Here is a 25315-nt window from a genome sequence, read left to right as displayed (position 1 = left end):
TTCCTCATAAATTTACTGTGTTTTTCCAAAGGGTATATAACATATGCTATAGCTAGACACTAGATGCAGAAGCTGGTATGAGAATCTCAGTGCTTTCTATAAGCCCGTTGTTAGAGACTAGCACAAATAAAAAACAATCTCCCACCTTTCACTTCCTTCTTCATAAAGCAAGCTTTCATTATTTCTCTGAATCTCATCTCAGTTCTCAGGGACATCTCATTCAATGATACCGACTTTTATTTTATAAAAGTCCTCCTTTACCTTCTTTACCTACTGGTCCTTTCCGTGTTAAAATCAAAATCAGAGACAAGTCTGAAAATTCCCTGAGCAGATAAAACCAGTTTAGTCATGTAAACAAAGCTTAATTTAGCTTATTTAGCAAAGCTAAATTGATCTGGAGGTCATTTCTTGCTTATGCCTCTGGAAATCAAAAGCAAAACATACAGTTTGCCAAGGTTGATAAGAGGTAACCACTAACCAATTCTCTATCATTTAAAGAAAATTCTATCATGATAACCAGTCACTGAAGAGTCACTGCTTTCTCACTCTATAAGCTGCTTTATTATAACAATATACCCCTGAGACTCATTCCATGTTCTGGTTTGAAGTTTCCCGGTTTGCAAACTGTCTTTTTGGTGTGTGCACAATGAACTTACTGATTGTTACTTCAATGACTCTTTAATTTTACTTCTGTTATTTCTTGAACTTTTGACAACTGTAACAATTACTCCCTTCCTCTCCAATATCACCATTGCCCTTTCCAGGGGATTACTGCCTCCAGCACACAAACATTTGCTCTACCATCTCCCACCGAGAAATAAAAATTTCCCTTAACTCCACTACTCCTCCAGCTTCACCACCCTCTCTCTGCTCCCTCTGATAATCAGACTTCACCTGTCTCCAATCATGGTTCTGTTTCTTCAGCACTCACTCACTACACAATCTACCCCAGCACAGTTATGGCACTATCGCCTTACTGAAGCTTGCTTTGATCAAATCCAGCTACCTCTGTGTTTCTGTATCATCTCTTTCCTCTCTCCTTTACCTGACTCCTGGGGAGTCAAGTAAAGATGCTTTCCTTACATTCAAGTATAAGATGTACTCTTCTATGCTGGATCCTTCAATCCTATCTACTCTTTAAAGGTTGAGAGGTATTCAGAGCTCAGTCCTGAGTTGTTCTTTCTCTAATCTCTCCCTTGACAACTTCACTTATTCCTATGGCTTTTTTTTTTTTTTTTTTAAAAGTTAATACCATAGGCACAGGATAAAATACAAAAGACACAAAAGAGTATGCAGTGGTAACCAACCCTATCTATCACCTTTGTTCCCAATTATCCAATTCTACCCCCAAGTAACCAGTATAGTTTATTTAACCTTGCAGAGATGGTCTCTATCTACATTTTATACTATCTTACTTCTCACCCTCCCTTTTTCTTTGTTATCAAATGATCATCTGCACTGTGTGGTACCTTCTTGCCTCCTAAGTAATACATCTTAGATATCACTATATATCAGTATATACAGAGCTGCTGCATTCTTTTTAATAGTTATATATTATTCTACTCAAAATATGCATTAAAAACTTACTTTTAACCAACTCTTACTGGTAGACATTTAGGTTGTTTCCAAACTCTTACCACTGTAAGGAATGTTGCAATCGATAATCTTGACCATGTTATTCTGTATATATGAACTTTTATGTGAAATTTCAAGAGACTTGCTGAATTAAAGTTATATACATTTAGTTTTTTAAGTTTTTGTTTTTGTTTTTGTTTTTTAAATTTAAGTAATCTGTACACCCAGTGTGGGGCTCAAACTCAAAACCCCACGATCAAGAGTCACATGCTCTTCCAACTGAGCCAGCCAGGTGCCCTGAATATATGCATCTAAAATGACAGATATTCTCATTCACCACAGAGGTACTAATTTACAGGTACTAAATTTAAAAGTAACATAATTCTCATGAAATTAAATACTGCTGATATATACATGGTGCCCCAAATCATTTAAGTCCCTTTTAAGGTTATTATCTTGAGGAACTAATGACTTATTTGATGTATTTACTTTAACATCTCACATAAGCAAATTTGACAAGACTTTTGATTTTTACTTTCAGATCTACTCATTCTCCAGTATTTCGCTTTTACTTAAATGATCCATCCATAAAATTAGTAGTTCAACAGCTAGAACTTTGGGAATCATCCTCAACAATTCCTTCTCTCCTGGTCCTCACACCAATCCAGCACCAAGTTATTTAATTCTCAAAACATCTACTCTTCTCTCCTTCACTGCCACAGGCCCAATATAAGGTTCCACAAATAATCTGGGGTTCAGCATTAACTCCCAACTGGTCTCCCGTGTCCACTCAGTTTCTCTTCTAAATCACTCCACATTGAACAAAGTATTCTCTTTAAAACATGTGTCTAATCCTGTCAACACCCCTCCCACCTCTCAGCCCCTGAAAAAAAACAAAAACAAAAACACTTTCAATGGGTTCTCACAACATTAGGAGTAAGTGTCAAGTTTTTATATGGCCTTCAAGTCATGATGTGGTCCCCGCTTCTCACTTCATTTCCCTCTACTTGCCTTCCAGTTCACTCATGCCACAGCACCTGGGACCCATTCTTAGTTGTTCAAATGCGAACTGAGGTTCATTTGTCGTAGCAGTCTCTCTTAACAGTCTGTACTTTTCTTTCAAAGTATCTCTTTCACAATTATAATGAGGTAGTTCTTCATTTAACTTTGTAATTATTACATCTCTTCCACTACATGGTAAGCTCTGAGGGACTGTGACTGTTTTTGTTCATTATTGTCACCCTAAAGTCTGACAGTATAGAAGCTCAATGAATATCTACTAAATAAATACAGCATGTCTACAAAAAATAACTTCATTTCACTTAAGTCTAGGGTGGAAGTAGGGTAGGACTTACTTCACTAGTATCTGAAATAATCAGTATTCCCCCACTGGAATATAAGTTCCTTAAAAAATGAGAACAATCTTATTCCTCTTTGAATTACATAGAGTGCTAAGCACATGGTAGGCAGTCAGTAAATATTTGCTTAAGGGAAAGACTGAATGAGGCACCATTGTAAGCTACACATCTGTGGTTACTGAATGAATCTTTGTCCCCTGTGGGCCAAATACTAGGCATATAAAAAATATTGCCACCTTTTCTCACTAATGACTAAAAGTCCAAGACAAGCAAATATCAATGTTCTTCTTGTATTATACTAATTAAGTTAGAGTTAGGTGGCTAACTTACCAGAGCAGACTTCCCCACGCCTCCTGAACCAAGGACCACTAGCTTGTACTCACGCATGATGTGGTCTGTTTAAATACTGACAATCTGGGGAAAAAAAACAAAAATCTAAAGATTAATAAACTTGCCAAGAATAGCCTAAGAATGTGCAACTGTTACATGAAATATATAATGTATTTTGTTTTTTGTTTGTTTTTTCCCTTAAGGCTATTAAGGGGAACAGAGGAATACAGTAAAACCATGCAGATTCTAAGCTAAGTTTACAGAACCACTGCCAGGCATTTTAATTCATTAAAGATCACCTTTGACTAGGCATCAGTCATCCTTAGGGCCTTTTCATGTTACTTGTCAGAGTGTTTGACCAGAAAATAAGGTGATTAAAACTAGTAGTTGTCTTGGGGTGCCTGGGTGGCTCAGTGGGTTAAAACTAGTAGCTGTCTTATAACAACAATCACAAACCTAATTCTTTATAAAGCTGTTGTTTAAATGACTTAACACACTTTTTTGAAAAGTTCACTCATTAGCATTAATGTATATGCTATTTTATTTACTTAAAATAACATATAGTAATTATATATTACTTTGTTCATTATTCTATTATAGCTGAACCATGTAAAATGTTACTTGAAAATTATTAGGATATGAAAGGGATATTAATGAAACTGCTAAAACTCTATAAGTAGGGATTAGCAATATGCTCCATAAGGCCCAAATTGCTAGAAAGGCAAAAAAAAAAAAAAAGAAAGAAAGAAAGAAAGAAATATAAACTTTATTTTTTATCTCCATAGTTATCTTAAAAGCTAATATGGCAGGTAAGAATTTCCAAAGGCCATGATGGAAAAGTAAGAATGGACTTTCTATTCCACAGTAAACAGCTAAAACACCAGAAAAAAATACGTGAAACAACTGTTTTCAGACATCTGACAATAAGCAGTATAGGAGGACTATGATCTCTGAGTGTTGTAACAAGATGAAGTGAGGCCTACATCTGCCGTGCCTTTATGTTTAGAGGAACTTTTCAGACTGTGGTATAGGGAGGAAGAACTCAAGCAGAGACCAAAATGTGCATCAGAGAAGAGGCAGTTAAGCACAGAAAATTCCAGAAATCTGCACAGACGTTCACTTGAGTCTCTGGCCAAACATTAAGCAGAACATGCAGGATGAGAGTCCATGACATAAAGGCAAAGACTAAGTAGGGATCTATAAGCTGAACAATTCTAGGGTGCTGAGAAATAATGGAAATTTGGTCAAGAAAGTTCCCCTTGTTGAAAAACAGGCAATTTTCTAGAAATCCCAGAAGATTCAGACTTCTTGAGAAGCTATGCAAGACAGAAGGAAATGGAGTATCTTTAATGCTTAAAGAAGGGGTGCCTGCGTGGCTCAGTTGGCTAAGCATCAGACTCCCGATTTCTGTTAAGGTCATGATCTCAGGGTCTTAAGATTGAGCCCTGTGTTGGGCTCTGTGCTCACTGTGGAGTCTGTTCCTCCCTCTCCTTCTGCTCCACCCGCCCCCCACCTCTTATGCATGCTCGTGCATGCTCTCTCTCATAAATAAAATTTTTCCCAAAAAAAATGCTTAAAGAAAAAAATGGTCAATCTAGAATGCTAAATACAATGAATCTATCCTTCCAAAATGAAAGTGAAATAAAGCTTTCTTTCAGATAGAAAAGAAAGGGAGGGAGGAAGGAAGAGGAAATGAAACAGAAGAAGGAATGAAGGGAGGAAGACAGAAAAGCTAGAAAAAATTTCATCAGTACCATTTAAAAAAGACAAAGTAAGTTCTTCAGGTGGAAGAAAATGATAACAGATGGAAACTTAGATCTACATAAAGGAATGACGATTATAAAAGGAATTAAAAGTACCAGAAATGGTAAATGAGAGTAAATCTTCAAGAGCTTTTGACTACTTAAAGCAAAACTAATAATAATGTTCTACAAGGTTTTACACCACAAACAGAAGTAACAGCACAATAATAGCACAGAAAAGGAAGGGGACTGGAAGCCTGTTGCTCAAGGTTCTTACAGTGTATTTGGAGTAGTATAATATTATTTGAAGATAAACTGTCAGATGCTGAAGATGCATGGTATAAAACCCAGAGCAGCCAGTGAAAAAAGACTGATTCATCAAAAAACCAAAACCAAAACAAACAAGCAAAAACACCCCCAAAAAACCAAAAACAAACCAGCAGAAAAAATAGAAAAGCAAAGCAAAAAAGAAGAAAGAGCAAGGGAGCAGAATTAAAAGGCAACTACACCATCACATTAAATGTAAACCATCTATTACAATATTCCAACATTTCAATTCAATGCAATCCTAATCAGAAGGATTCCTTTTTGTAAAAATTGACAAGACGACTAACATTTTTTGAAAATGCAAATAACTTAGTATAGAGTTCTGAAAAAGAAAAAGTGTTACACTACCTGATTTTAAGACATAAAACTACAGTAATAAAGATATATTTTTTTAAGAATTTATTTTTTTATTTGACAGAGAGAGATCACAAGTAGGCAGAGAGGCAGGCAGAGAGAGAGAGAGGAGGAAGCAGGCTCCCTGCCGAGCAGAGAGCCTGATGCGGGGCTAGATCCCATGACCCTGAGATCATGACCTGAGCCAAAGGCAGAGGTTTAAACCCACTGAGCCACCCAAGTGCCCTACAGTAATAAAGATACTGTTATACTGTCAAAAAGGCAAACAGATCAGTGACACCAAATTAAATCCAGAAATAAAACCACATATATATCTTTGGTTCAATTTTGATAAAGCGACTGTCATACCCATCCTTCAAGATAACCCCCCAAGGATCCTGATCTCCTGGTATTCATAGCTTATACTGTTCACTCTCAGTTTTCATATATCTTGTGTAGTTTCTTCCTAAGATTGAGTGTGTGACCACATATCCCAATAGAATATGGCAAAGTGACCATATGTGACCTCCTTTAAAAGGCACTGCAGCTTGTACCATGGTTTCTGGTATCACTCGGCCACTCCCCATGTCATGAGAACATCTAAACAGCAGCCCTTCAGAGAGGCCCAACTGGGGAGGAACTGAGGACTCCTACCAACAGCTGGCACACTTTACCAAACATGTGAATAAGCCCCCTTCAGAAGTATATTAGTTAAGCTTTTTTTTTTTTTAAAGATTTTATTTACTTATTTGAGAGAGAGAGTGAGAGAGAGCATGAAAGGAGAGAAGGTCAGAGGGAGAAGCACACTCCCCATGGAGCTGGGAGCCCAATGTGGGACCCGATCCTGGGACTCCAGGATCATGACCTGAGCTGAAGGCAGTCGCTTAACCAACTGAGGCTACCCAGGCGCCCATTAGTCAAGCTTTTAATTCAGAGGACTACAGTCTCCTGGGACCATGAGCCAGAACCTTCCAGGCAAGCCACTCCCAAAAGGCTGGTCCACAGAAGCTGACAATAAATGATGAATGTTGCTTTAAATCCAGAAAGAGTTGTGTTAATCTGTTACACAGGAATGGACTGTTTAAGAGAGGGCAAAAGTAATTCAGTATGTAAAAGACAGGTTTTTTTTAACAACTCAATCGAGAAGAAAAATGAACTCTTATTTTTGTTCATAACAGCCAAAATTTAAAAACAACCCAAGTATCCACCAAGAAATGAATGGATAAATTGTGGTATACACAATCAAGGGACTAATACTCATTAATTTAAAGAAAAAGAATAAACTACTGACAGATTCAACAAGATAATACATCCCCAAAAACCACTCAGCAAAATACACAAAAGAGGGAGCACTATATGATTCCACTTATATAATGTAACTCTAGAAAAGACAAAACTAAGTTACAGTGCCAGAAAGTTACTTGGGGCCAGTGGTGGGGCAGGGATGACTACAGAGGAGCAGAAAGGAATTTTTCTGGGTGATGGAAGTGATCTGTACTTTGACTATGGTGTTGGTTACATGGGTATTTCCATTTATCAAATTTTACTGAATTGTATATTTTTTGGGAGACTTTTCATTTTTTTACTTGAGAGAGAGAGCACACAAGCAGGGGGTGGGCAGGGGACAGACAGAGGGAGAAGCAGACTCCCCACTGATCAATGAGCCAGACGCGGTACTCCATCACAGGACCCTGAGAACATGACTTGAGCTGAAGGCAGATGCTTCACTGACCAAGTCTCCCAGGAGCCTCCTTTATGAATTGCACATTTAAAATAAGTACATTTTAGGAATCCTCATGTACTTTCAGTGGGAATGAAAACTGGTGCAGTCACTCTGGAAAACAACATGGAGGTTCTTCAAAAAAATTAAAAACAAAATTACCATAATTCCATTACTGGGTATTTACCCAAAGAATATGAAAACACCAACGCAAAAAGATACGTGCACCCTCATGTTTATGGCAGCATTATTTACAACAACCAAATTATGGAAGCAATTGAAGTGTCCATCAACAGATAAATGGATACAGAAGATGTGGTATATGTAGAGAATGGAATATTAGTCTTAAAAAAGAATGAAATCTTGCCATTTCCAACAACATGAATGGATCTAGAAAGTATAATGCTAAGTGAAATAAGTCAGTCAGAGAAAGAGAAATACCATATGATTTCACTCATATGTAGAATTTAAGAAAACAAAATAAATGAACAAAGGAAAAAAAACAAAGTAGACTCTTAAATACAGATAACTGGTGTTTCCAAGGGGAGGTGGGTGGGAGGATGGGGGAAATAGGGAAAGGAGATTAAGAGTACACTTATCAAAATAGCACAGAATGTACAGAATTGTTGAATCATTGCATTATACACCTGGAAACTAATACAGCTCTGTATGTTATACTGGAATTAAAATTTAAAAATAAATACAATTTTAAAGCTTAAGAAGGAAAAAGGGACATTTTATTACATGTAAACTGTAGTTCAATAGAATTAATTTAAGAAAATCCAATGGGGGAAAAAGGGAAATTTCTTAGAATACCAGTTACATATATAATCTTATAAACTGATTGTGTTCCCTCAGTGTGATGATATTAAGAGGTGGGGCCTGTGGGAGATAATTAGGATTAGTTGAAGATTAGATGACTGGATTAGTGCCCTTGTAAGAGTTCAAGAGCTTACTTCTCTCACTCTCCACCAAGTAAAGATATAGACACCTACTTATAAGTCAAGAAGCAGGTCCTTCTCAGACCCCTGATTTTCCAGTGCTTGATCTTGGACTTTCCAGCCTCTAGAACTATGAGAAGTCAGTCTGTTGTTTAAGCCACCCAGTCTATGGTAATTTGTTCCAGCAGCATTTATTGGCTAAGAAACATAGTAAGGATGAATTATAGCAGACTATCCAACAGACATGGCTGCAGGTATGACTGGTATTCTGAATCAAAAAACAATTACAGGGGCGCCTGGGTGGCTCAGTGGGTTAAAGCCTCTGCCTTTGGCTCAGGTCATGATCCTAGGGTCCTGGGATTGAGCCCCGCATCGGGCTCTCTGCTCGGCAGGGAGCCTGCTTCCTCCTCTCTCTCTGCCTGCCTCTCTGCCTACTTGTGTCTGTCGAATAAATAAATAAAATCTTGTTAAAAATAAATAAATAAAACCAAACCAAAATAAAACAAAAACAATTACAAAGTATCTCACAGGTACCAGTTCTGTATTAGGTGCAAGGGACACAAAAATGGAAAGTATGTTTCCCATCTTCCCAGAGCTCCAGTTGGAGGCAAAACTAAGTAATTACAATATTATGTGAACAAAGCTTTTACAGAGCAGAGATTAAAGGGTTGGGGAAGGAAGAAGAAACAGAGGAGAGAGCAGATTTAGTTTTTCATGGAGGTTACCTAAGAACTAAATGAAAAACTGAACAGGAATTTTCCAGGTAAGGAGGAAAAGGCATGAAACAGAGAAAACAGCTTGAAGAAATACTCTAGATCATTAAATTCACAAGATCAAGGGACTACCACAAAGCCGGGTGTGGCCAGAAAACAGGGTTTAAAAAGCAAGGTATGGAAAAACAGAGCAGGGTTCGGAGACTGGGTTATGCCTGCAAAGGCACTTACCAGGTAAAAGAGTCTATAATTTATCTAGTAAGCAATGGGGGAGAAAACAGTGACTTTTTAAAAAGATTTTATGTATTTATTTGACAGAGAGAGATAGCACAAGCAGGGGGAGTAGCAGGCAAGGGAGAGGGAGAAGCAGGTTCCCCACTAAGCAGAGAGCCGGATAAAGGTCTTTCCTGGGATCGTGACCTGAGCCAAAGACAGACACTTAATCAACTAAACCACCCAGGAGTTCTGAAAACAGTGTTCTTTTTGTTTGTATTTTTGTTTTTTAAGTCAGGTGTATATTCTGGAAAGACAACTGTTCATAGTATATAAAATGGACTGGAGGAGAGACCAGAGGCAGGGAGAATAGTCAGGAAGCTACTGAAAGAGCTCGGGTGGAAAATGACACAGGCCTGTGCAGCAGCACTAGGACTGATTAGGGGACTGTGGTTTTCTGAAGGTAAAACTGACAGGCCTCTGTAGCTAGTTACAGATTATTATTTAGGGGAATGAAGAGGAATAAAGGATAACTCCTAAGTATCTACTCAGGGCAAATTAGGTGGCTAAAAGGAGGCTTAAAAAGAAAGTCAATCAGGGAAATACAAATCAAAACCACAATGAGATACCACCTCACACCAGTCAGAATGCCTAAAATAAACAAGTCAGGAAATGACAGATGCTGGCGAGGATGTGGAGAAAGGGGAACTCTCTTACACTGTTGGTGGGAATGCAAGCTGGTGCAACCACTCTGGAGGTTCCTCAAAAAGTTGAAAATAGAGTTACCCTATGACCCAGCAGTCTCACTACTGGGTATTTACCCTAAAGATACAAATGTAGTGATCCGAAGGGGCAGGTGCACCCGAATGTTTATAGCAGCAATGTCTACAATAGCCAAACTATAGAAAGAACCTAGACGTCCATCAAAGATGAATGGATAAAGAAGATGTGGTGTGTGTGTGTGTGTGTGTGTAATGGAATACTATGCAGCCATCAAAAGAAATGAAACCTTGCCATTTGCGACGACATGGATGGAACTAGAGGATATTATGCTTAGCGAAATAAGTCAATCAGAGAAAGACAACTATCATATGATCTCCCTGATATGAGGAAGTGGAGATGCAACGTGGGGGGTTTGGGGGTAGGAAAAGAATAAATGAAACAAGATGGGATCGGGAGGAAGACAAACCGTAAGAGACTCTTAATCTCACAAAACAAACTGAGGGTTGCCAGGGAGAGGGGGGTAGGGAGAGGGTGGTGGGGTTATGGACACTGGGGAAGTTATGTGCTATGGTGAGTGCTGTGAAGTGTGTAAACCTGGCAATTCACAGACCTTGACCCATGGGGCTAATAATACATTATGTTAATAAAAAATTAAAAAAAAAATAAAGTTAATTTTCTTGCCCAAAATTAAGTCTGAAATTCCTATGGGAAAAGTAGGTAGTATGCGTATTTAAAACTCTTTAAGTCTGGAAGCTCAGCAGAAACCAAAGGGCTAGAGGGTACAGACTTAGGAGTTGTTGTAAGAAGTGTTAGGAGTTGGAACCACAGCAGGTGAGATCAACCAAGAATTTATTCAGTGAAAACAGAAGAAAGCTAAGAATCGAGCCCTGAGAAAAGACCACATTTTTGCAATGTAGATGGACAGGAAAACAGAGGAAAATGTGACTTGGGAGAGATTTGTGCTGGACACTATACCTCTATCTGTATCAGGTGGTTCTCTTATTTCCACGGAAACAAAATAAAAACAAACACACACCTTGATTATTAAACACAAGAGCATACATACACACACACATATAGACAGATCTATGCCATCTGTAATCTTGTTCTCAGGTCCCTGGTGATTCTCAGCTGGGGACCACTGTCATTTTAACAAGATGTAAATGTATCATCTAATCCAAAAATGTGTATCTTTCATGAGGGAATCCTAATATAGCAAGGCTCATTTATATTCCCCAAATTGCCTCTTTGGTCAAAGGAATTTGGGAAAAGCACTCAGATACAGCCAAATTATTTTGGGTATTCTGCAACAACAAACTATTTGGCCCCTGTTCCTCAACTCAAGTAGTAAGATATTCAAATCTCAAAGCTTTTTCATATATACTATATGTACAGAAAACTATTTTCTTCATAACTGACAAATACCATTGGGTCATGAATGTATACACATACAGATACATGCAAATATAAAAATAATATAGCTCAGATAAGAAAACACACACACACACACAAATACCCAAAAAGGAATAATGTGGATTAATATTTTCTTTTGAAAGGAGTTAGTTCTAACTCATTACTGCCAAGTTAGAAAACCACTATGTTCTTCCAAGCAAATCCCATGCCTTTTTATGGAAATCTCTTATGCCCTGCACTCCCAACACAGCACCAGAACATTTCTCACTCTGGTTAAGACTCCCTGACAAATAAGGAGGACAAGAATAAACATTACACTATGTTTAAATTTTAAGTCAATCTTCAGTTCCTAACATTATAGTCCGAGCTATAATACAATTTTTTCATTCTTCCTTCAAGGAAAACTACTTCTAAATTTCACAAAATAACACAATTGCCTTTATGACACAAATCAATCCCAATTTTGTTGTTTCAGTTTTTAAATATGTAAACTAATTAATTACAAGATGAATTAGTTTCTCCTACACAAGTGAACCTACAAAACAAAATTCATTTAAGGAAATTTGGTGGTGATGAGAAATTTTGGAGAAAAAATTTTTTACATTAAGGAACACTGAAGGTAGTGTCTTAACAAGCAGTTATACTGTTGATTATACTTACAGAAGCCATAAATATTTTATTTTGTCTTAAAGAGTTATTTACACATTTTAGAGAAGGAGGGAGGGAGAGAGGAGGCAGACTCCCCTCTGAACTTGAAGCCCAACAGAGCTCTATTTCATGACCCCAAGATCAGGACCTAAGCTGAAACCAAAAGTCAGACACTCAAACAACTAAGCCACCCAGCACCCCAGAAGCCATGAATATTTTAAAACTGATAACTGACCATACATGCTGATGTGGTGGTTCAGTAAATACAGAAATAATGGTAAGATTTAATCTTTTAAAATAAAGAACAAAAGGGGCACCTGGGCGGCTCAGTGGGTTAAAGCCTTTGCCTTAGGCTCAGGTCATGATCCCAGGGTCTGGGATGGAGCCCCAGAGCCCCACATCGGGCTCTCTGCTTAGCAGGGAGTCTGCTTCCTCCTCTCTCTGCCTGCCTCTCTGCCTACTTGTGATCTCTGTCTGTCCAATAAATAAATAAAATCTTTTAAAATAAAATAAAGAACAGTGTTCTCATAATACATCATAATAGAAATTCAACTTTTTAAAGATTATTTATTTGACAGAGAGAGAGAGAAAGATATCACAAGTAGGCAGAGAGCCAGGGAGAAAAGTGGGGGGAAAGCAGGCTCCCTGCTGAGCAAAGAGCCAGATATGGGGCTAGATCCCAGGACCCTGATTCAATTTTTTTTGTCACATGAAATCATATTATTATCTCATTGCAAGAATCTCTTCCTTGACACTTTCTTCTTTTGTTCTTCTCAAGATTAGCACTTGTTCTTCTCAAGATATACTTTAGGATGTATATAAAGTGATCAGACATCACATCCTTGCAAATGAAGTTTATAAATTAGTCTTCACAGTCTAAAACAAGGCACATTCTGCCCAACAGCATTCCTACGCCTTCCCATAATGAAAGGAGATAAGTTCTTAAACATGTAAGAGGTCAACAGGGATTCTCAAGAAGAACTACCACAGATTTGAGGAAAACAATTTGACAGAAGCAATGAATTCAACAAACAGAAGAACAAAACCCAAAGAAAACAGTTAAGAGGACCTATAAAGCACTGGAAAATAAATTAATATCCCTAAAGAAATGTATGAAGTTATCAAGTCTATGCAAAAGATACACTAGAAATTTAGAAAATAAAATATATGATCACCAGAAAAGAAATCAGTGTATGGGGTGAAGTAAAAAATGGATATAGCTAAAAAGCAAGTCAGTGAAGCAATATACTGAACCTATCCGAAGAGTACAGAACAAAAGGACAGAGAGATGGAAATGTATGAAAGAAAGAAGAAGGACAAATCTCAGCTATCTGACAGGATATCTAGAAACAGAAAAATTGAAGAAATAATAAATAGAAAAGAAATAATAGAAAAAATAAAAATAATAGAAAAATAACCAAATAACAGAAAGACATTTCCCAAGGTAAACTAAAAAAATTAGTAATCTTCAGAGTTAAAGTGCTCAATGAATGCCACACATAATGACAACAACAAAAGATATTCACGACTGGACATAGAGGAGCTGAAATTTCAAACAACTGAAAGTAAAGGCAAAAATCCTAAAAAGCTTCTAGAGAGAAAAATATATTCCCCTCCCTCTGAATATGGGTAAGATTATTATTTTTTAATTTTAAATTCAACAATTAACTAACAGTGTATTATTAGTTTCAGATGCAGAGTTCAGTGATTCATTGGTTGCGTATTAATACCCAGTGTTCATGACATCAGGGGCAGATTTATTAAACATATTATAGCAGAAGTGATGTTGTCTGACTTCTGATGCTAGGAAGGGTGGCCAGAACCTCCTCCTGGATCTCTCTTTTGGGAGCCATGCCATGGGGCCCAGAGCTGTCAGAATGCCCTGAAGCCACCACTCTGGAGAGACCAATGGGAGAGAAAGAATTATGTGAGAAGCCCTCACAGTTTCAGTACCCACAGATCTGTGAATAAGAAAGATTTAAGATGATCACAAACAGCCACCATCTGACTGCAATACCTTGAGAAGAAACCTTAGGCCAGATCCACCCAGCGGAGCCACTCCTTACTTCCACACTCTAGAAAACTGATGGGTGATAATACATGGTTACTGCTTTAAGCCACTATAGTTTGAAATGGTTTAATAACAAAATATAGCAGGAAGAAAATATGATATAAAGGAACAAAGAACAGATGGAAAAACTGAAAATAAATGGAAAGATGTCAGACAATGCAAATGTATCAGTAATTACATTAATAAATATTCAATAGGGAAGAAAATTAAAACACAAAGCAAAATAGATAATGTAAAAGTGACACAACTAAAGGGAAAACTAGAGAAATGCACAGCCATGATTGGATTTTAACACAACTTCCAGCAACTGACAGAAAAGGAAGAAAAAATCAGTAATAATACATATAAGATTTGACCAAATAATGAATCAACTTAACCTGAGTCATATATATATATAGAACACTATACCTAACAACTGCAAATGACACATTTCTTTCTTTCTTTCTTTTTTTTCTTTAAAGATTTTGTTTATTTATTTGACAGGAGAGATCACAAGCAGGCAGTGATGCAGGCAGAGAGAGGCAGAAGCAGGCTCCTATTGAATACAGAGACCCATGTGCGGCTCGATCCCAGGACCCTGAGACCACAACCTGAGCCAAAGGCAGAGGCTTAATCCACTGAGCCACCCAGGTGCCCCAACACATGTTTCAAGTGTACGTGGATCATTTATTTTTATTTTTTAATTTTTCAAAAAGGTCTATTTATTTTAGAGACAGAGAGTGCATGCATCCGTGAGCAGCAGGAGGGGCAGAAGGAGAGGGAGAGAATCCTCAAAAAGGCTCCCTGCTGAGCCCGGAAGCAGGGCTCAATCCAGGACCCTGAGATCATGACCTGAGCCGAAACCAAGAGTGAAATGCTTAACCAAATGAGCCACCCAGGCACCCCATATTTTTTATTTTTAATTTTCCTAAGATTTTATTTTTAAGTAGTCTCCACACCCAATGTGGGGCTCCAACTTATAACCCCAAGATCAAGAGTCACACACTCTACCGTCTGAGCCAGCCTGGTGTCCCTGGACCATTTACTAGTAAGGCCATGCTGGGCTCAACTAATTTCAAAGAACTGAAATCACACAGAGTATTCTAACCATAATGCAATCAAACTAGAAATCAATATAAAAATATAACTACATAAACACAGAATATTTGTAAGTTAAATACAATTCTAAATAATACACTGGTCAAAGAAGAAATCAAAATGGAAAGTAAGCAATTAGAACTAAATGACAAAAAAAAATCAAAACTTATTTAGGTATGCCAACAAAAAAAGGGAAAATGATTCAAGAAAAGGTATAAGAATAAGAAATCATGCCAAGCAGATAAATCATTAAAAATTGTGGCTAGAAATCTAATTATTGCTGTAAAACAAGTACAAAAACTTGGAAATAAAAGTCTGTGATTATCTCCACATTGGTTTGAGAGGAGTTAGGAAGGAAAGTAAAGGCATGTTGAAGTTTTTCCCTTACTTAGGGGGAAAAAATAAAAGATACCAAATCTCTTTATACATCGAAAAAATGTAAATCTAGACAGGTGGAAAATGCAATGTAAACAATGAGATTACATACAATTTAAAAATCACTAGAGGAAAAACAGGCAAAGAACACTTGACCAATTCAACCAACAGTTAGAAAATGAAAAATAAACAATAGGAAAGGCAAACAAAAGATAACAGGAATAAAACAAAACAGATTAGCAGTCCTAAAACAATAAAAAGAAGTCCTAAATCCTAAATCTGCACACCACAAATGATAAAAGCTTATTTTATGAAGTCTAGGATGACAAATATAAAAGACTTGTTAAAAAGATACACTTAACTTCCATGTAGCAAATCTTATGTCATGTTGTACAAATAGCTGGTTTTGTCTTGTCTTGTTTTAAATAGTGAAGTCAGTATTCAACAACAGATACCTGAATTGTAGTAGGTGTTTCTTTTCTGGAAATTCAGTGTAAAAATATCTCTAGATATGGTCATCTAAGCTCTTTGAACTTCACCTTCACAAAATAGTCCATTCCATTTCTGGGTAACCTAATCGTTACAATGTTCTTTACACCGCTCTATTTCTTTGTAGTGGACACTTACTGGGTCTGTCCTCTGATGCTAAACAGAATAAAAAGAATTCCTCTTTGTAAGTCTATATCCCTCAAATATTTGAAGACAGTTATTCCATCCCCCATCCTCTTTTTCAATAAGCAGTCCTATTTCCTTTTTCAAATGGTAAAGTTCCAAATTCTATAATCATTTTGGTCTCTTCTGCAAAAGCTTTAATTCTTACTCTTTCTTAAAAGTAGTATGTGCTAGTTAGTACTATTAGCAGGCATTACTAAAGAGCTTAAAATTAAAAAAAAAAAGCAGTTACTGTATCTCTTTAACTTACAACAGCTATTTCAAACTTCTAGCTTGAGTGTTCTCTTCCATATTTCTTTTCTTTTTAAAAAATGATTTATTTGAGAGAGAAAAAGCACATGATTGAGTTGGGAGGTGGTTGTGGTGGTACTGTGCAGCAGAGGAAGAAAATCTCAAGCAGACTCCCTACTGAGTGAGGAAGCCACCATGGGGCTCAACCTCAGGACCCATGAGATCATGACCTAAGCCAAAATCACAAGTTGGAGGCATAACCAACTGAGCCACCCAGGCGCCCCATTAACACTTAAAAAAAAAAAAAAAAACACAATTTTAAGAACACAAGGCTTCTACAGTTTCTTATGTTCTTGCATTTCCTTACTGAGTGACACGTCCCCATTTTTTTTATATATTAGAAAGGGAGACAAATTCTACTGTTTTAAAAAAAGTTCATCTGTCAATTATCCCCAAACAAATCTTTACCAAAATCTTAATACTGTACGACTTAAGTTTGACTAAGGCAATCATCCCATTCACTGCACCCTTGAAATTTTCCAAAAATTCAAGTGAAGGATTAAAATATTTAATCCAGGGGTGCCTGGGTGGCTCAGTGGGTTAAGCCGCTGCCTTCGGCTCAGGTCATGATCTCAGGGTCCTGGGATCGAGTCCCACATCGGATCGGGCTCTCTGCTCAGCAGGGAGCCTGCTTCTCTCTCTCTCTCTCTCTGCCAGCCTCTCTACCTACCTGTGATCTCTGTCAAATAAATAAATAAAATCTTTAAAATAAAATAAAATAAAATATTTAATCCAAACCTCTTATTCAGGAAAGCAAATTTGACAAGTGGTCTTTCTTTTTTTTTTTTTAAAGATTTTATTTATTTATTTGACAGAGAGAGATCACAGTAGACAGAGAGGCAGGCAGAGAGAGAGAGAGGGGAAGCAGGCTCCCCGCTGAGCAGAGAGCCCGCATGGGACTCCATCCCAGGACCCTGAGATCATGACCCGAGCCGAAGGCAGCAGCTTAACCCACTGAGCCACCCAGGCGCCCCTTGACAAGTGGTCTTAAAAAGCTTAATATACTCTTATGGCAATGCATGCAATAATCTGTCATTTGAAATTATTCCTTAAACAAAAAGTTACTTAGGTATACTTTTTTATAATAATCCTATAGCATCTGTGGTTGTGGCTCCTTTTTCATTCTTATTGTTTATGTCTGGGTTTTGGGTTTTGTTTTATTTTGTTTTTTGATTGATCTTACCAGGTTTGTCTTTTTCAGGGAATCAACTTTGGTTTTGTTGATCCTTTACTATAAACTTGTTTTTTTATTTCTTTAATATCGGCTTTTATGTCTACTTCTTCATCCCCTTCTTTATTCTGTTCTTTTTCCAATTTAGCTTGGATGCTTGGCTCTTTAATTTTCAGCCTTTCTTCTTTTCTAATTAATATCTCAAACCCTCCATCAGGGATCATTTTCCTTCTACCTAAAGTATGCCTTTTTGAAGTTGTCTTAGATGTTCTATTGGTAGTAAAGTCTCTCAGTTATTATTAACTGAAAACTTTAAACTACCTATACTCTTAAAGGTATTAACTACAGATCTTTTAAAAACAATCTATTTTCTCTCTCTGGCTATTTTTGAGATCACTCATTGTGTGCAAATTAGATTTTTATTTATCTTTTATTTGACTTCTTGAATTTGTCTTTTTGCAGTTTTAGAAATTCTCAATCATAATCTCCTCAAACATTCTTTCTATTTCATTTTTCTTCCTATCTAGATTCTGCTTAGATTTGTTAGATTTTTCTCATGCTCCTCTTATATTAGTTAGGACACAGACTAGGCTACTATAATAAGAGACCCTACTGTAATAAGAGGGCTTAAACAAAATTCAAGTTTCTTCCCTCTCTCGTATGACAGTCAGAAGGGATATAGTCCAGGGGGCAGCTTAGCAGTCAGAGAGCTAAGTTCTTACATCTCATTGCTCTGTTGTCTTTGGAATACTGCCCTCTTCCACAAGCTAAAAATAGTTCACTACCATGTACGCATTCCAGTCCACAGGAAGGAAAAGGTATATCTCTTTCCTTTTATAGGCATAATCTATAAGGTTAAAACCTAGGCATGCATACCTTCCATTTCCATCTAAACTGCCCAAACCCTGTCATGTAGTCAAACTTCAATATCAGAAATGCAGTGAGGTGGAAGCTGTAGTGGCACAGCAAAGCATCCAACCAATCCATCCATTACTTAGAGATAGTAATTAAAGAAAACTAGAAATTACTATTTCTCTTTTCTTCTCTTACCTACCTCCCACCCGTCTCTTTATTATGGTTAATTTACTTTTCAGATGGTCTCTGACTTCTAATTCTTTAAGCTAATCTGTTGTTAAAGCTATCCATTAAGCCTACCATTTTTAAAAATTTATATTATTTCTAGAAATCTCCCCCTCCCTTTATCTACTAGTAATTTTTTGTAATCTCATTCTCATAAGCAATACAGGGAAATGTTTAAAGCCTGAACTCAGGTTCCATATTGCCTGGCTAGAATTCTGCTCTACCTACTACTGACCTGACTACATTTTTTTCCTCCTAAACACTGGATATTGGAAATGCCTCTCATTAAGAAAGGAAGGGAGAATATCAAAGTACTCAAAAATATGCCATTCTCTGTGTCTTTGGGTGCTGATATACACTGTGGAATCCAGGATTTATAAAAAAAAAAAGGTGAATGCCCTTTAACAACAGCATAAATCATCAAAAAAAAAATGCATCAAAGGGAACCTCTTTTTACATGTATGACCATCTACTTAGTAAAATGAATATTCTTCAGCAACTGTTATCACCACAGGCAAATAACACAATTGCAAACCATGAAAAAAAAAAATGTTACAGGCCGTGACTAATATTTTCTAGGTTGACAAAAAATTTTTTCCTTAAAGATAAGGTTTACCAAATTAGGTTTACTAATTTATGCTAAGTATAGCTAATTATACCAACTCTGAAATATTGATACAGTTGCACAAATAGACAAATTTACTCTAACATTTTCCCCTTAATGGCACTGACATATAAATTATATAATCATAATTTAAGATGTAAGACTAATATGAAAACAAACCACACCTAATAAAAAAGTATGAATTTAGAATAATTTGTAAAGCAAAACAGCGTAACTTTCACGAAATTTCTGATATCTCTATCCTTTAAAGATTATTTCACTTCTTAGCATCAGCTGAAATGTTGTGACCTTTCCTAGAAAACAAGATGATGTGACCAATAGCAACTAAACTTTATACACCATTTTATTATTTACAAAGCTCTTTCTTTTTATTGTTGAGTTCACCAAATCAAAACTGTGTATCATTATCCTAATTATGAAAATGAGGAAATCATGCAAGGTTTAACTCTGGTTAAATGACTCAGGCACAAAATAACTAAGAGGTTATATTCAAACTGATGTCTCCTGATTTAAAATGCCATTCTCTTTCAATATATTGTGCTCTGTTATAAAACAACAACACAACAATAATATAATAGCATACATTTACTGACAGCTTAGCACATGCCATGCACTGTTGTAAGAAATCCTCACAAAGAGCTTATGAGGTAGTACTTTGCCCAAACCATAAACCTAGGAAGAGCTGCCATCATTCAACCTTAGGCAGCCTGGTTCCAGAGTTCACATTCTCTAATCAACTTGCAAACTTCCTTCTAACTCATGCATGTACACGGAAACTTGTAAATGCACAGACTACCTTTAGAAGAAAATTGAGGAATAAGGGGACATGGAAAGAAGGGAGATTTTTCACTGCATGCCCTGCATGTTATTTCTTGAAGGTGAGGCAGAGGAAGAGGGTAGAGACATAAGCAGTATTATAAACATGGAATACCATATAAAAAGGCAGACTCAATAAAATGAAGAGTCTAATAGAAAAAAACGATTTAGAAAAAAGGCTGGGTGGCTTGAATATTTTCAATGAAAGGCAATGGGAAAGGAATGAGTACAGACATTAAACAGTAAGCTAGCAAGCTACTGAAGGCCCTGTTTGATATTCTAAGAACTTGAACCTTTCCTAACAGTGGGGGAAAGCCACCTAAGGCTTTTGAGAACAGAATTTGAGAAAAGAAAAAAAAAAAAAGCTCTATGAGAACTGTGTAGGTTGGAACAAAGGAATGAGAAATTGGAGCAGAGAGATCAGTTAGGAAAGCAGGGAATAGGGTTGGGATTTGAAACAGAAAGAGGGTTAATCTTAAAGTAAAGGACATAGCTCAGCAATGGTGCTGTGGACACCAAATAAGATAATATATATTCAGCCCTTAGTATAATGCCTGGCAAATATTATCCACTAAAAAATAACTACCATCACTGCTTTATTACTGTATCTAGAGTGTTACCGGTATTTTGACAAGAATTGTGGAAAGGTAATAGAGGCCAAGAGTGGATAGCACTGTCAGATTAGGAATCCCAAATCAGGAGACAGATTAATAAAATTTATTGATTCTGAACCTTTGAATTCAGGGTCCCACAGCTCTTTCAAAACCATAAATACATAAGGGTAGTAGAGCCGAAGGAACCCAAATTAACACACCTGACTGAAATGAAAGATCTTTCTGCTGGCATATCTGGATCCAAAACCAACTCTATAAAAATTGCATGAGACTGGACAAATTAACTGCCCTCATTAACATGCAATTTTCTTATTAACAAAACAAAGCTGGATTCAGATGGCTTGTTTCTGCTAATTAAACAATACAACATATTTCAGGCACATATAAAATAAAATGCCTTGCATGGGAGAAGTTAAATGCTTTTCCCTCTTAAAAGTGGAACAAATATAGGACCAACATTTTGGTTGATGAAAATACTGCCACATTAGAAAACTACTGTTAGGATCCTGGTTTGCTAGTTTGCTTGCTTAAAGATCTTTAAATCTATCTTAGCACGGCTAGAGTTGTCCTGAGTTTCTGATTTTCATAAACTCTGAAGTTCTACTCAGGTTCCTGTTGCCAGAGGTGACTGGATTCATGACAAGAAATACCACAGACAATCATCCTAATCTCTTAAAAATCCCATTGAGAACAATCTTAGTCCTAATCAGCTTCTTGATTTTTGAGATGAGAGGTGGTCAGAAAAAATATAATAAAATTACTTAAAGCCTTGTTTTCATGACAGAGAAATCAATTTGATTGGGTCTAGAAATCGGCCATTAAAATAGGAATAAATAACTTAGAGATCTTTGATTTTGTGCCTACCACAAAGAAATATATAAAAAGATATAAAACTATTGATTTTCTAGGATCTACTTAAAGAGTTACATTGGGTGAACAATTTTATTTTCTCATAATGGAATCCAATGGAGATCATGTAAACGGGAGCTGTTAAATCCGCCAATCAGGAGTTATAAACTGCTGACCAAATATGTTTGTAAGTAGATTCTTTCATAAGAATCAAACAATTCCAAACATTCTTTTCCATATGGCCACCAGCCCCGGTCAGATGAGCTACCATCAGCTTATACCTGGATTACTGTGACAGCCTCTCATCTGGTTTCCCCACATCCAGTTTTCTCCCTCCAATCTTTTCTCCACAATGAAGCCGGAATGATCATTACAAAAAGACAAATTTAATCATGTTATTGACCCTCCTCCCAAATCCCTCCAGTTAAGGTATTTCAGTGCTTTCCCCACTATTTTTAAATAAAGATCAACAATGTTAAGATGGCCTACAAGGGTCTGCACAATTTGGTCCCTAACTCCTACTCCAGTTTCACCTCACAATCTGTCTCTCTCATTCTCAGTGCTATAGCCAACTGGTTTTCTTTAATTTTCTCTAATGTGCCATGTTCTCTCCTGTCAAACACACAGGTCAGCTGGTAAAAGTGTTCTGGAAAAAAATTAGGCAGGAAAGGAAGACAGGGAGTTCATGGGGCATGGAGACTTATAAGCTGAAAAACTGGTATTTGAATGAGCACCTAACAGCAATGGGAAGTTAGACAAGAGTTATGCAACCTCTGAGATGTATGCTGACTTCCACAGGGCACCCTAACTGGAGTACGGTGTGATAGTCGAAGATAAGGTAAGAGACAGCTAAATGCAGGCTTTCAAGCCATGGTAAGTTTCAGCTTTTACTTGGTCTGAGATGGTAAGTGACTGGACCATTGTGAGCAAAGGATGACAGGTTCCCACTGAAATTTTAAACAGATATCCCACTGTTCTGTGGTCAAAGGAAGGAGGAAGTGAAGGGCAGAGGTAAGGAGAACTATGTGAAAGCAAATGAAACAATTCAAAAGATGGTAATATGGACCAAAGTAGTAGTGGTGGAGTGGTTAAGAATTAGTTATCTTCCAGATATACTTTGAATTCAGGGCCAAAGGGAATGAGGAGTTGGGAGGAAAAAAATAATTGGTAATTAATAAATAATAATCAAAAGAAATAATAAACAGAAGGTACCAAATCATAGAACCATGATGTTCAGAGAACATCAAGCAGAATAATACCAAAAAATCTACACCTAGGCATATATTCAAGCTGCAGAAAATCAAAAACAGAGAGAAAATGTTGAAAGAAGCCAGAGGGAAACAACACCCTACTTACAGAGGAGTAAGGAGGAGAATTACATCCAATTTCTCTTCAGAAGTTACACAAGCGTAACGAGAGGGAAGTGAAATATTTAAGGTGTTGAAAGAAAAAGTCCACTAAGATACAGTTCTGTATTCAGTAGAATTATCCTTCAGAAGAAAGATAAATACAGACTTTCTCACACAAAAATTCGGAGAATTTGTTGCCAGTAGACCTGCCCTGCAAGAAATGTTAGAAGTTCTTTAGAAAGAAGGAAAATGATTTAAGGCTGGTCCTTGGACTTAAATATGAATGTATAGAAGGTAAAATAAAAACTTTTATTTTTCTTATCATTAACAGATCTAACAGATAGTAGTTTGTTTGGAATAATAATAATAACAGTCTATGGCCATTCTACCCAGAATGTGCCTGATCTCGTTCTGGAATAATATTAACAATGTATTAGGCGACTATAGCTTATGGATAAGTGAAATGAATGACAGCAAAGTTGTAAGAGACTGGTGGGAGGAACTGGGAATACTGTTATGATGTACATGTACAACCTTGTAAGGTGGTATGGTGTTGTACGAAAGTGGACTTGGGTTAGCTGTAAAGGTATATTTTAAATTCAAAGGCGACTACTAAAAAAAGTATAATTGATGTGGTAAGAGAGGAGAAAAATGAAAGTATATAAAAGTTCAGTTAAAACCAGAAGGCAGCAGAAAAAGGAGCAGATGACAAAAAAGAAATAATAAGGGCAATGAATAGAAAACAGTAACAACTATGGTAGCTATTAATTCAACGTATCAAAAATCACTTTAAATATCGTCTAAATACACCAATTAAAAGAAAGACTGCCTAGTGGACCAAGACCCAAAATCCAACTATATGTTGTCTATATGATACCCATTTTGAATATAAAAACAGATAGATTAAAAGTAAAGGAGCAAGTAAATGGAGTAAAATATACCATGCTAACGCTTAAAAAAAAAAAAAGTTGAAGTAGCTCTACAATTTCAGATAAAGCAGATTTCAGAGCAAGGAAAATTATCAGGGGTAAAGAGTGACATTATATAACGATAAAGGAGTCGATTCTCTAAGACCTAACAATCCTTAATGTGTATGTGCTTGACAACAGAGCATCAAAATACACGAGACAAAAAATAGAACAGCAAGGAGAAATAGATTAATGTGCTATTATAGCTGGAGACTTCAACACCCCTTTATCAGCAACTGACAGATCCAGTCACTGACAGATCTGACATATCTGAGCTGAACAATACAGTCAATCAATTGGATCAAACTGGTACTTATAAAATACTTCAACAACAAAATACACATTCTTTTCAAGGGCATATGGAACATTTACCAAAATAGACTATAATCTATAATCTAGACTATACGTCTCAATAAATCTAAAGGAATTTAAACCATTTACAGTATGTTTTCTGACCACAATGGAATTAGCCTAGAAATCAGAAAAGGACATCAAGAAAATCCCCAAATATTTGGAAACAAAATAACATGTCTCTAAAAATCCATGATTCAAAGAAACAAAAATGGAAATTAGTATTTTGAAGAGAATGAAAATGAAAATACAATGTAACAAAATTCGTAGGATAGAGAGCCCAGAAATACACCCTTAAATAAATGGTCAAATGACATGAGAAGGGTGCTAGCTAGTGCCATTCAATGAGGAAAGGACAGTCTTTTCAACAAACTGGAACTGGGTATTCACATGCAAAAGAATTAAGGTGAATCCTTACCTTACAGTTTATACAAAATTAATTCAAAATGAGTCAAAGACCTAAATGTAAGAACAAAAGTATAAAACTCTTAAAAGAAAACATAAGGGAAAGCTTCATGTCATTAGACTTGGCAATGATCTCCTGGATAGGACATTAAAAGCACAAGCTCCAAAAGAAAAAATAGATAAATTAGACTACATCAAAACTGAAAACTTCTGTGAATCAAAGGACACAACCAATAATGTAAAATGGCAACTGATGGAATGGGAGAAAATATTTACAAGTCATACATCTGACAAGGGGTTAATATCCAGAATATATAAAGAACTCCTACAACAACAAAAAAACCACAACACAATTTAAAAATGGGCAAAGGACTTGAATAGACATTTTTTCAAAGAAAATATGAAAATCACAAATGGCCAATAATGGTTTCAATGGTAAATTTATGTGTATTTTACCACATGGAAAAGATACTGAACATCATTAATCATCAGTGAAATGCAAATCAAAGCCCTAAATTAGATACCACTTCACATCACTGCTAAAACAAAACAAACGAAACAAACA

General features: G+C 36.5%; 1 protein-coding gene across 5 annotated transcripts in view; it reads right to left on the bottom strand.

Annotated features, from left to right (window-relative positions):
* The window catches only part of RAP1A (RAP1A, member of RAS oncogene family), a 77582-nt gene that overhangs the window by 16774 nt on the left and 35493 nt on the right, over positions 1 to 25315 (bottom strand). For all 5 annotated transcript variants that reach the window (XM_059375734.1, XM_059375731.1, XM_059375735.1 and 2 more), the window contains one exon: positions 3264 to 3347. In XM_059375734.1, the coding sequence (XP_059231717.1) occupies positions 3264 to 3320 (57 nt within the window). In that variant the 5' untranslated portion in view covers positions 3321 to 3347. The remainder of the gene's footprint in view (positions 1 to 3263; positions 3348 to 25315) is intronic.

Source organism: Mustela nigripes, chromosome 14, assembly GCF_022355385.1.
Source record: "Mustela nigripes isolate SB6536 chromosome 14, MUSNIG.SB6536, whole genome shotgun sequence".
In the NCBI taxonomy this organism is placed as follows: Eukaryota; Metazoa; Chordata; class Mammalia; order Carnivora; family Mustelidae; genus Mustela; species Mustela nigripes.
Note: the sequence above shows the minus strand (reverse complement) of the source record. Positions and strands in the feature narration are given on the sequence as shown.